The following is a 12,778-nucleotide window of genomic DNA, read 5'->3' as shown; positions in this document are numbered from 1 at the left end:
GCAGGACAGCACCATGATTGAGTAGCATCTTTGGAAATCCTTAGAAAATTCTATCGCTTTCCCTAGTGTACTTTTTGTTTTCTAAAATGTGCCACCTTACCTCGCTGTCTCTTGTGATAATGATGGTTTAAGTTGCTCTGCTGTATACTGGACTCTTACCTGACTGATAGCTGTTCTGCGGCCCAGTCCCGTTGCTGTCTACACGCCTGCAGTTCAGACCATTGACCTGGTGTTCGGTCGACCTGGTCGTGTGACTCCCCTCGGTTTTCTTGACCGAATTCGAGCGGGCGGCAACAGACATGAAGGTGGGGTCGAGGTCCATGATCAGCTGGTTGAGCTGGTCTATCGACTGGTCGATGTCCACGGTGAGAGCGGCGAATTCGTCCACCTTGTTGTCGCTCTTGCCCCTAGTGGTGACTTCTGGTACTGTGGGTGACCTGCAAGTTTGCAGATCGCCCTCTGTGGCCATATAGGGGTACTGCTGGGCCGCCACCATCTGCTGCTGGCGGACCCAGGTCTGCGTGGAGTACCCCTCCTGCCCAAAGGCCGGGTGCTGGGTCACCCGGATGACGGGGATGGCCGCCCCCCTCGACAGGAAGTCCCTCTTGTCCCGCCCGTACTCCTCCCGCCCGCCGTCCGGGTCCATCGCCGTGGAAACGGACACGGAGACGGAAGCGTGGTGCTCGTCGCCGCCGTGACTCCCGAAGTCGTCCGACAGCAGGGAGTTGTGGCTGCCCTTGTGCCGGCCCTCGGAGGAGGACATGGTGCCGATGCTGTCCACGCTGTGGAGGCCGTCCTCGTCGTCGTCCAGGATGTCCGTCTCCCGGTCCCGCAGACGCCGCGCCTCGCCGTTCACGCGCGCCCCTCGGGCCGAGGCCACGCCCCGGGCCGGCCCCGCGGAGACCGAGCGCTCCCCCGGCATCTCCGCGCCCGAACGCTCCGAGCCCTCCACCCCGAACCCGCACAGGAGCCTCTTCAGCTCCGTGGCCTCCTGCTGGCTCGGGCCCCGCTGCGGCCCCTGGGCCCGGCCCGTCAGCACGGAGGTGCTGGAGAGCCCCGAGTCACTGCTAGCCGAAAGGGTGTGGTCGCTGTGGTCTGTCCGGAAGGCCACGCCCGGGGGCGACTGCTCCGAACTCTTCTGACGGGCTTTGGGGCGGGACGAACAAGACCTGGACTCCTGTGCGTGCAGCACTAAAAAAACAAGAACACAAGTCCTTCAAGCTTTGCTCATCGAGTATCTAAAAAACAAGAACACAAGTCCTTCAAGCTTTGCTCATCGAGTATCTAAAAAACAAGAACACAAGTCCTTCAAGCTTTGCTCATCGAGTATCTAAAAAACAAGAACACAAGTCCTTCAAGCTTTGCTCATCGAGTATCTAAAAAACAAGAACACAAGTCCTTCAAGCTTTGCTCATCGAGTATCTAAAAAACAAGAACACAAGTCCTTCAAGCTTTGCTCATCGAGTAACTAAAAAACAAGAACACAAGTCCTTCAAGCTTTGCTCATCGAGTATCTAAAAAACAAGAACACAAGTCCTTCAAGCTTTGCTCATCGAGTATCTAAAAAACAAGAACACAAGTCCTTCAAGCTTTGCTCATCAAGTAACTAAAAACAACAACACAAGTCCTTCAAGCTTTGCTCATCGAGTAACTAAAAAACAAGAACACAAGTCCTTCAAGCTTTGCTCATCGAGTAACTAAAACAAGAACACAAGTCCTTCAAGCTTTGCTCATCGAGTATCTAAAAAACAAGAACAAGTCCTTCAGCTTTGCTCATCGAGTATCTAAAAAACAAGAACACAAGTCCTTCAAGCTTTTCTCATCGAGTATCTAAAAAACAAGAACACAAGTCCTTCAAGCTTTGCTCATCGAGTAACTAAAAAACAAGAACACAAGTCCTTCAAGCTTTGCTCATCGAGTATCTGAAAAACAAGAACACAAGTCCTTCAAGCTTTGCTCATCGAGTATCTAAAAAACAAGAACACAAGTCCTTCAAGCTTTGCTCATCGAGTAACTAAAAACAACAACACAATTCCTTCAAGCTCTCTTCTTTGAGTATCTGGAGAAGACAAGAACTCATGTCTTTCAAACTCTCATTGAATATCTAAAAAAGGCAAGAGCACAAGTCCTTCAAACTTTCCTCATTGAGTATCTAAAAAACAACAACACAAGTCCTTCAAGCGTTCCTCATTGAGTATCTAGACAAGACACAAACAGAAGGCTTTCAAACTCACACAATGCACCTAGAGCTACGTGGCAATGTAACATAACGGTCGGGGAAGGATATGGGTTCAATTTCAAGCTGCATTGCTGCTTTGAGCAAATTACCTGACCGGCTTCATTTAAATAGGCAGCCGTGTAAATGCTGTGTAAAAAACCGCATGTAGAAAATGCGACCTGTGCAGGTTGCTCTGGATAAAATAAATTATTAAATTAGCATTAAATGACCTGTAAAAGACAACATTCCTTTTTCCTTCAAGTTCCCATTGCACATATAAAAAAAGAAAGTTATTAAAACTCCAGAGCACAAAGCACATGGTGCATAGCACAACTCCAGACCCTGTCGGTTTGCGTTTTATGGCCATATGTTACTGTAAAGAATTTATTTTACGCAGGCGCCTGCACAAGGACACTCGCATGAGGTATGTCCCATTTCACAAAATCTTCACACTCCTGTGGCTCAGCATGATAAAAACCATAATTTTGTGTACCTAGCTCGCCACTGTAAAGCGAGCTGAACCCCAGAATGTTCCGTTCTCTAATCTGGTTGGGGATGTGGAAGATTATCCGTTTTTTTTAAGAGAGAGAAACAAACACGAATCCACACTTAATTTTTAAAGAATTTTCAGGAATCCAACAATGACTGAACCAGTAGAACATTGTAAGTTTCTAACGTCATAAAATATTTGGCCAATCAGAACAGCTGTATGCACACTGATTTAAATAGTGGTGACATTTCACACCAGGAACCACAGCTGGAGAAGGGCCCTCATTTCCTTTATCTTAAAGCAGAAAAGCAAGGAAAAGTCACATGACCACCGATTACCTAATTTATTGGCAGACTACAGCATTCCCTGTCTGTAACAGGTTATAGATGCTACATTGACCATTCAAAATAGAGCAAATTCAGGGCAAACCACACCCTGAATAAAGAATAAGGGGATATTTTTAGCTGCATTTCATAGCTACATTTCACATAAACACATCAGACAGAGGTCAAATACTTTCAAGCTATGCAACAAGGGCATTAATCACAACCTCAGTCACATGAAAGCTGAACCTTTAACACTCCAGTGTTTGACCTCTGACATACAATCCAGCCATGGACAGCACAGTATGAAGTCCTTATAACATCTGACCCTAAGTGCGTTTATAACAACTCTCTTAAAAGCTATGCAGTGAAACAGAATAGCCCATTGGTCAAAGGATGTATCCCCATAAGAGGCAATCAATTAACCCACGACACCAATGCTAAATACATTATGCAGATGACAGCAGCCGTGCGTAAACAGCCACTCGGTATAATGACAATTCCTTGTGCTCCCCCTTCCCCCCCATCTTCCCCTTCGCAATGCCCCGAAAGAATAATAATAGGGAAACATTTAAACAAATGACCTCCATTTAGGAGTAGCTTTAGTCTACTTACAAACAGCAGCGTTTGCAGCACGCTTCAGCTAATCTGCCATTAAATGCTCTCCTTCCAGAACAAACAGGACAATAGGAATGTACATACCAACCCCCGCCCCCCCCCCCACACACACACACACACACACACACACACACATACCTGATCTCCAAGCTGTCTGGCCCTCCAGCCCCGACACATTCAGCACATTGAAAGCTACACAAACATCTCCGTGGGGTCTAGGGTTCACATCCGCCCAGCTGAATGTCACAAATTCCCCTGTAGCTGCAACAAGGTGATGACATTTCCCCGTCATGCCCTTCCCCTGTCCCTGAATCTCCCTCTGGTCCTTTATCCCCTCTTTCTCTCCTCTCGCTCAAAGTTCTGTCACCACTCTCATTCTATTTTCTCTTTTCCCCCTCTTTTCTCTCTGTTCGAATGCCAACATTGATCCTGATTTCTCTGTCCCTCTCCTTCTCTCTGTCCGTTTGCCAGTCAAGGTCCTGCTTTCTCTGTTTTTGTCACTACATTTTCCATCCCTCTCCACCCCTCCCTCACTATTTCCATAGCAGTACTACCAGTACCCTTACCTCTTTCTCTCTCCACAGGTGAGTGAGTGCGCGCTCTCTCTCTCTCTCTCACTCTCCCTCTCTCTCACACACACAAATGAGTGGAGTGAGTGACAGAAAGATCAAGGGGGAGAAAGAGAGAAAGGGAAGGGTGCTGGTTGGCTCAGCCCAAACAACACAACTTCACAGCAGCCCCTCACATTTCTGCCTCCCCTCCCCCTCAGCCCCCCCCCTCCCCCTTGCCCCCCTTGACTGGTCTGAGAATGAGGTGTGTATTTTTGCAGTACACAGCAAAGACTCAGTTGGCCAAGTATGGTTGGGGAAATGTAAACAGCATTGGAGAGGACGGGGCGGAGAAGGGGTGCTGGCACCAAGGTTAACTGTAATCTGAACTAACAGGGCCCATGGGGATGGAGGGGAGGGAGAACGAGAGAATGGAGGGAAAGGGAGAGCGAGAGAGACAGAGTGAGTGAGTGAGTGAAAGAGAGAGAGAGAGAGGTCCAAATGAATATGAAAACAAAATTCCTTTGTTCAGGTCTTTTTCACACTGGGAGGGGTTGCGCTTTAGTTAGAGCATGGGGGGGTGGGGGGGGGGGGGGTGGTGGTTTCTGCCCTATCGCTGAGCTGTTTTCTGAAACAGATGCACATTTTCCCATCTGTCGGGTCTCCCAAAAATTACATAGCCGCCTTGGACATATTTAAACCCGGCACAGGAACAGATGTGCGCAGACCCAAATTGCTAGCTTCACAAATTGCCGTAACCGTTCCTTTATAAGAACCGCCTCGGAACCACATCGGAATGGTTCTGATCTTTCAGCAGTCAACCTGGGATACCCACATACCCAACGGACGGACCTCCTTTTCCTCTCATGACAGACCAGATGTGGTGAGCGTAAGATATGAAAAGCTGCCACAGCAACAAACAAACTCGTGTTTTTCACCAAGAGAAGACAAGAAGTTGGGGAGAAAGACAACGTACGTAGACGCGTTTGGCTGCGTCTCAGAGCCTGGTTGGTATTTCACAGACTATAGTAATTGGCACGCAGCATTGTAATTATAATTTTCCCTTTTTTGTCTGCAGCCACTTTTTGGGGTTTTGCAATCGGTGAGTCACCAGCATTTACAATCGCCTCGGCTTGAAACCAGCCAGCGCACTGGTTTAGGTTTCTGTTTAATCCAACAAGGCCCATTTTCTTTTTTAATTCAATGGCTGCGCATAAGTACAGCACAGGCAAACCTGCTTGTTGAGGTTTCGCTAAGTCCACTGAAATTGCTCCATTTTCATTTCGGGAAGAAACTATGGGCAGGGGTGTCAGGGGTACACCTGTTGCAAAATACCAACAACAAAAATAAAAACTATCACTAGTATAAACCATGTTGCAATTGCTTATTTAAAGGCAGCAGGGGCTGGTGTTTGAAAAGGGATTAGGATTTATTTTCATGTTATCACAAAAGCAGGTGTGCATCTTGTAAATCGTTCAGGTGATTCATTTGAAAGCTGTTCTGAAAAAGTCTAATTAAATGTTTTAATTAGGCAAAGGTTTAGTACTTTTTTGGGGCAAATCCATGCAAGACCACACACCGGGATGATGCCATTAAAAGGCTGATCGAAATTAATTAGTCCAGCTGATCACTTTCACTCGGTTTATAAGCCTCATTGAAATCCCTTAACTGTCCTTTATATAGACACAGCAGCATTCTTTTGACACAGTCTCGATTGGCAAGTGCACGTTGTGCTTTAGCTGAGCGACATTCACTGTTGATTAATAAGCCTGTGCCAAATTCCTGCTGGAGCGGAAGTCATCGCAAACAAACGTAACGTCCACTTGTGAAACTCAGCTTGCTCAGGCTCCACAAGAACACTGTAAGACCAAAAAAAAAAACGAACAAGAAAAAAAATACAATAGATAAAACTCATTGTTTGGCTTTAAAAAAAGTAAGAGACACCATTTTGTGCAAAATGGTTCCCGTTGCATTTTGTCGTTTGCATTTAGGGGCCTTAAATCTGCAGCTGTCCGGATTTTATTTACGACCAAAGTGTTTCCTAGGGTTCAGAAATCGCACAGAAACCGCCGAACACTAAAGTAGTCGCAGGCATTTTTTTATGCCCCCATATTTTCTATTTTTAGCGTCCGCGGTGGAGTCCGAAGGGAACGGCCCGGGAGCGCAAAAGCGAAATCCGTCTGGGGGAGGTGCCGCAGCCGACCGCGGGACGGGGGCGGGCCTGCCCACTGTTGTGAAACCCTGGGTTCCAGCTTCTCACACAAAAACTGTCTGTGGCCCGCACACCGAGGGGGGTCAGGGATGGAGCAGAGAGGGGGGAGGAGATGAAGGAGATACAGTCACTTTTTTTAGGAACACCATGACCCATAACAAAAAAAAAAGGAATGTAAAAGCGTATCTCCTGACCCTGAGGCCTTGCGTGCTCGTGGGCTGTAAAGTACGCCGCTCCCTGCCCTGGCTGTTTTGTTCGGAGAGAAACGACGGCGACCGCGCCCCGGCGCTAGCACCCGCGTAGCGCTCTCTCCTTTCCTAATGAGGCCGTTCCGGGGGGCCACGTGTAGCGGCCGCTGGGGCGTGCTAACGCGATCACGTTATGCTCCGCTCGGCAGCAACACAGCCTGCTCACACCAGAACAAAGAACAAAAAAAAACCATAAAAAACCCCCTGACTGACTGAATATGAACACACAAACATCTTCATCTGTACACACAGGGCTGTCACAGCCTGAAAAACCACCAAAAAAAAACAAAACAAAACAGAAAAAAAAAAAAACCGCTAACTGCCAGTTAGCAGCTGGATCTGCGTTACGCAAAGCTGTGGGTTTTAGAGAGAGTGATGATCAGCACTATCCCAGGTATGTTGACTGGGATCTGAGCAGCAAGAACACACAGAGAAATGTTTGCGTTGGCTGCGGGGACGCCTGACTTTTTGAAAGCTAGCTGTTACGAGGAGACAAAGCGAAGAATAAGTGTTTGGCTGAAGGTACCGTAATTTGAAATTCTGTCCAGTCATCAGCATAGACTTGGTGTGTGTGACCCTGTTATGGCCAACCAAACACTTTCCCAGAGGTCTTTGAGGTGCGTTTAAACTGGTAAAGAGGTAAAGTCAATGACTCATCAGCGTGGTGCTCAACTCCAGTATATCGAGGCAGTTAGTGTAAATTCATTTTAAATGTGTCATTTATCACATTCTTATTCAGAGCAACATAGGCACCAGCCCCTGTGATTCATTTAGCAGAGCGGATGACCAGTCATTTCAGTTAACCCATTCATTCCCTTCCTACTGTATCTGTTACAGGAACGCAGAAGGCGAGGTTCTGGTGAGCGGTACCTTCCCCGTCGCAGCTCAGGTTCTTGTATGAGTCCCAGCGGGTCAGAGCCTCCACGAGGCTGCAGTCCACAGCCACGTCAGGGCCGTTCTGCCATCGGTCCGACCCTGTGGACCGGAACCAGAGAATCCACGATCCATGCCATTCCACAGTCCAGTAATAGGTGTGCGTGTATTTACCTATGAGTGTGAGCATGTCTGTGTGTGTGTGTGTCTGTGTGTGTATCTACCTACGAGTGTGAGCATGTGTGTGTTTGTGTGTGTGAGCTTGAGTTGGCGTATATTTGTGAGATTCTGCATTACCTGTTATCCTCTCTGGACTCTCCGAAAGCACCAGTTCAATCTTCCCATAATCTGGAAACCTGGGATCTGGAATGTGAAAATAGAGTTTACACCAAGAAAGGAAAGACACACAATGCAAAACGCACAACCCCAGGACACACTCTCACACAAGCACACACACACACAACCATTAACACCAAATACTCAGCTTATGCTTCTCCAACTCCAACTCCAACATGTGGCCAAAATTACATCAACACATACTAGCCTGGATTTTCTAATAGGCCACAGAGATTGTATCAGTGCAGATAACAGCAAGTACAGAAACCGGGCGTAAGCAGAGTTGCAATTTTCAAAGTCACTCCGAACGTGGACCTACTTCTGTTTGCGCCCTCCAGGTCCTCCTTCTCGAAAATGAGATTGTAACCTTGGACGGTGCCCGTGTGGAACTGGAGGCGGAAAACCAGCTCCTTTTCCCCCCTGGGAAGGCTTTTATGGTAACACTTCACCTGCAATATCAACAGAATCTGCTATCAGAGCAGCTCAATCTGCGTCTTCCTTTTGAATCCTCTTCAAAACCTCACGTTTGTAAGATGGCGTTTGACTTGAGTGGTAACTTTTTTGCTGAATTTTATTCAGCCTTGGTCTTGCTGTGCCACTTATCTGTGTTTCATGTTCACTCATTATTGTATGTATCCTTTTATTTCTCATATTAATGATCATTTTCTGGTTTTATTTTTACATGTTATTTCTGCGTAAAGCCCTTCGACCTACAATTTACAAGAGGTGCGATACAAATAAACAGTCCATTTGGGCTCCACTTATGGCTCTCACAAAAGGAATGCAAGAAAAATCCTCCACAGGTATTTGTGTGCATGTCTAGGAGCTTGAATTTTAATCCTCAACAGTTATGCACTGTTTTTTTCCAGTGGCAAAATTGGAATATCATGTCTGCTTTATGAGATAATGAATAAATTGGGTCTCCCGTAGGATACATTTCTTACCATGATGTCACCTTTGAGTATCTGAGCTGGCTCCAGGGCAATGTAGATCCTGTTCCTGTGTCCTGGACCTATGTTGCTGTGATACAGACAGACAGGCCAATCAGCCATTTGAGATAGAGAGGACAAGCCAATAAACCACCAGAGACAGGGATGATAGACCAATCAGCATAGAGGGATAGAGAGAACAGGCTAATCAATGGTTAGGAAAATTCTCCCTTTAAGTGCGAGTCAACTTTGTGTCAACAAGACCAGGTCAAAACCTAGTATGGCTGGACCTAACACGTGATCTGGCCGACCAATGGTGTAACTTCATAACTCGGCCGACCAATGGTGTAACTTCATCACTCACTCAGTCACTCACTCAGTCACAGACATTCACGGTTGTAGGGCTGGCCCCGCTGTTGCGGTCCAGCCAAAAACACACACACACACATATACACACACACACACACACACAACAACAACAACAACAACAACAACAACAACAACAACACCATAATGAAGGATAACCCAGTGAACATTTTTGTGGCGAAATTGGGGTGAAAGCCTGGCTACTTTCATTTGAAAAGTGAACATTTTTTAGCTGACTAGGATGTAGCCGGGCTATATCTGGGTAAACCCTGAGCTATATCGGAGTTAACCAAGTGAATCCATGCCAAAATGTCTCTCAACCTAGATTTACACCCCTCTAGACATCCAGATCCTGGCTAGTGCTCACTGGAAACTTACTGTAATTTGGCATACTTACTATATTCCAGAAGTGTACACCACTTGCATTGCCTGATAGACTTTCAAATATGGCCGACATACTGCAAGCCAAAGGAAAAAATTCATTTAAACAACGTGGCGTAATTATATTGTCGTAAGGCATTTAAAACAACGTGATCATTGTAACTTGCATTTCATGGCTTGAGTCATGGTTACTTTGAACATAGTTCCTGAGCTTTATAGTTGCGGAATGAAAAAATTATCAAAAACAGTTGCGGTAGATTGAATTCCACGGTACACTTACTGGAGCTTATGGTGTTTATTTCTGAGTGTCACGCTGTTCTGCCTACCTCCTTCAGTGTCAAAATTGGGAATCCCGTGTAGAATTACACAATGCAGGAACAGAGGCGATGAGTTCATTTTCACTGAGCCAGTTAGCAGGCTGTTCAGGATCCACACATATCTGTTACCAGAAAAAATAGCTTAATTCACCAAAGGTGCCTTATAAACGTTAGCTTTTGACACTGAGCGAAGATTGCCTGGTTTTACTGCCAGAGATATCAAACTGAAAGGTCTCCAGATGCTGGGAGACTTCCTCTGCCACACTATAAACAGGTCTACAGCTGTGGAGTTATCAAGCCAACAATGACAGGAAAGACATAATTTCCATAAAAAAACAAGCGCACAGCTGTGCATGACCTGTGTGGCTCTTGTGCATTTTGTGACATTTTGTGAGAGGTTTTATGTTTTCACGATGGGGTACGGAAGAGTAGTGGCAATGTATCAGAATAGTTAGCGAGCTGGGCCTGTAACTCAAAGGTTATCTGTTGTTTCCATATGTGTTGACTACATCTCCACTGGTGTTTGCATTTGTATTTGCTACCTGTAAATCTCCACTGGTGCAGAACTGAAGCATGAAGGCAGTGATTTAATTGCTAATGCCTGGGCCTTACGATGTCTTACCGCTTCTGTGATGGAGTCATTAATGCAGACACTTTATCATCATAGAACTTTCTCATGGCGAAGCGGTCCAGAGCCTGACCAGCACTGGGGAGGGAGAGGGAGAGAGTGGTCAGTGATACTCCATACACACATATGCACACATACACACACACACGCATACACACGCATACACACATACGCACACTCACACACACACACACACACACACACACACACACACGCACATACACACACATGCACACACATATACACTCACACATACACGCACATACACACACATGCACACACACACGCATACACACATACCCACACTCACACACACACACACACACACGCACATATACACACATACACACACACACACACGCACATACATACACATGCACACACACACACACACAAACACACATACACGCATACACACATGCACACGCACACACGCACACAAACACAACCAAGTCCAATGTAAACGGAGATCTCTGCTGGTGGGGGGCACGGGTACAGTCAACAGAAAGAGAAAGAAAGAGACACGGGGGGAGGGGCTCACTCTGCACTAAACCAACTGAAAGTCTTTTCTGCTGACTGGCCTCAGCTCTTAATGTGTCTTTTTTCACCGACTCAACGTCTGTGCAGAGCCCCCTGTGAATGAGGGAGAGGGAAAGCACAGGCCTCTACCAGCCTATTCCCACAGCCTTTATCTGCCAAAAAATCTGCATTGAATAAGCCCTCAAATTTAATCCAGCTGCCATTGCCCTGTCCACATTTCTGTAATAATAAAACTGAGGAAAAAAGTAACTTTTTATACTGACAAGCAGCCAATTCAAGAATAGAGCAAGCACTAACAGATTTCAAGATTGCTTCACAAAGCATTGTTGAAAGTTAAGTACAAATAGTAGTGTGAATGAGTGTGGGTCTATGTCATGAGCACACACACACACACACATGTACATTGTCATCCTCTGAATAGCTGATGAAACAATTGCCCTGGTTTCCAGATCATTCTTGAGGACAGGATGTCAGACAGATGTGGACTGAGGTTACAGTATTTGACATGCAGAGTGAAGGGGGTTCCCATAGCAACCCAGCCCTGTCTCCAGGCAATGTCAGGTCAAATCAAAGCCTCTTTGCGTCACTTTTATTTCACAATACAAGGGTATGAGATTTCATCTTCTAACGCTGTTACGCACCTTGCTGATATATTGGTGAAGTTCACAAAGGATGAGATGATCACACCAATCCTCCCCTTTCCACCCTGAAGACGAGAAAAGAGAATGGTGTGAGCGTGATATCACACACAGAAAGGTCCCTGCCTTTTACTGTCAGTTGATGTCAGTTGCTGTCATTTCATGCAAAAATATTTTTGTAAAACATATTTGGTGTCTCTCTCCCAGGTTCTGAAACACAAACTCAGTCAGCAGAGAGAGGGAGAGGGGGAAGAGAAACCCACCTCCCCCCCCCGTCAGATTTGTTTCGTAAGGGGAGGGGGGGTACCCACCCGGCAGTGGACCACCACCACATGCTGAAGGTCGGCATTGAGCCAGTTCTCCATGGCTTTGCAGATGGAGCAGATCTTATCCAGGGGTGGGGCGTGGAGGTCAGGCCAGCCCATGTCCATAGTCTGAAACAAAAAAGGGGCATTTCAATATACACATACACTTCAACACAGGGCTGTGGCCAATTTGAATTCACACAGTTCAGTAAATTAACTAAAATTGAGCGAATGAACTGAAAAATGCAGATACAGCCACATGACAACACCTCTGAAAAATATAATCAAATAGCCTCTTTAAAAAATGTATGGCAATAGAAATAAAATACATGTCACGTATACTGTTATATATTTACATCCACACCCTAATTTAAAAGTTATATATCGTTTGTGCTTCAGCTTATTCAAATATGCATTCCATACACACATTAACATTTATGTATGATTAAAGTTATTTTAAATATATTGTTGTACTAAGGACTGCAAACACAAGCTCTTTCACAGAATCATTGTTTAATTCTGATGTTAAAAAGTACAAAAGCTGAAACTGTAAGTAAACACGTTTTGTTTAATATCACCCTTCTTCAGTGCATTAAATATATAAATATATATTTCCGCAAGCTAGTGGTAGTAGTTTCAACAGTAATGCTCATGTCTGTTTTGTAAGCCTAAAATTGCTATTCGTATACGACAGACAGTACGTTCATCCATTTTTTTATCCAATAGAACATGTCTAGAATGGCAGACTGGCAGAAAGCAATCAATCATTTATTTTTAATGTGGCTGGCCCATCTTTTCTGTGGAATAT

At 45.7% G+C, this 12,778-nt stretch overlaps 1 protein-coding gene across 1 annotated transcript in view; it reads right to left on the bottom strand.

Annotated features, from left to right (window-relative positions):
* The window catches only part of LOC135260311 (tensin-3-like), a 34,434-nt gene that overhangs the window by 19,583 nt on the left and 2,073 nt on the right, over nucleotides 1-12,778 (bottom strand). Inside the window, exons 4-13 of the mRNA XM_064345555.1 lie at nucleotides 11,977-12,099; nucleotides 11,669-11,733; nucleotides 10,482-10,565; nucleotides 9,869-9,981; nucleotides 9,559-9,619; nucleotides 8,811-8,886; nucleotides 8,186-8,315; nucleotides 7,828-7,893; nucleotides 7,528-7,632; nucleotides 160-1,191 (exon numbers count right to left, since the gene is read on the bottom strand). Of these exons, the coding sequence (XP_064201625.1) occupies nucleotides 160-1,191; nucleotides 7,528-7,632; nucleotides 7,828-7,893; nucleotides 8,186-8,315; nucleotides 8,811-8,886; nucleotides 9,559-9,619; nucleotides 9,869-9,981; nucleotides 10,482-10,565; nucleotides 11,669-11,733; nucleotides 11,977-12,099 (1,855 nt within the window). The remainder of the gene's footprint in view (nucleotides 1-159; nucleotides 1,192-7,527; nucleotides 7,633-7,827; nucleotides 7,894-8,185; nucleotides 8,316-8,810; nucleotides 8,887-9,558; nucleotides 9,620-9,868; nucleotides 9,982-10,481; nucleotides 10,566-11,668; nucleotides 11,734-11,976; nucleotides 12,100-12,778) is intronic.

The sequence above is a fragment of the Anguilla rostrata genome, chromosome 8 (assembly GCF_018555375.3).
Source record: "Anguilla rostrata isolate EN2019 chromosome 8, ASM1855537v3, whole genome shotgun sequence".
In the NCBI taxonomy this organism is placed as follows: Eukaryota; Metazoa; Chordata; class Actinopteri; order Anguilliformes; family Anguillidae; genus Anguilla; species Anguilla rostrata.
Note: the sequence above shows the minus strand (reverse complement) of the source record. Positions and strands in the feature narration are given on the sequence as shown.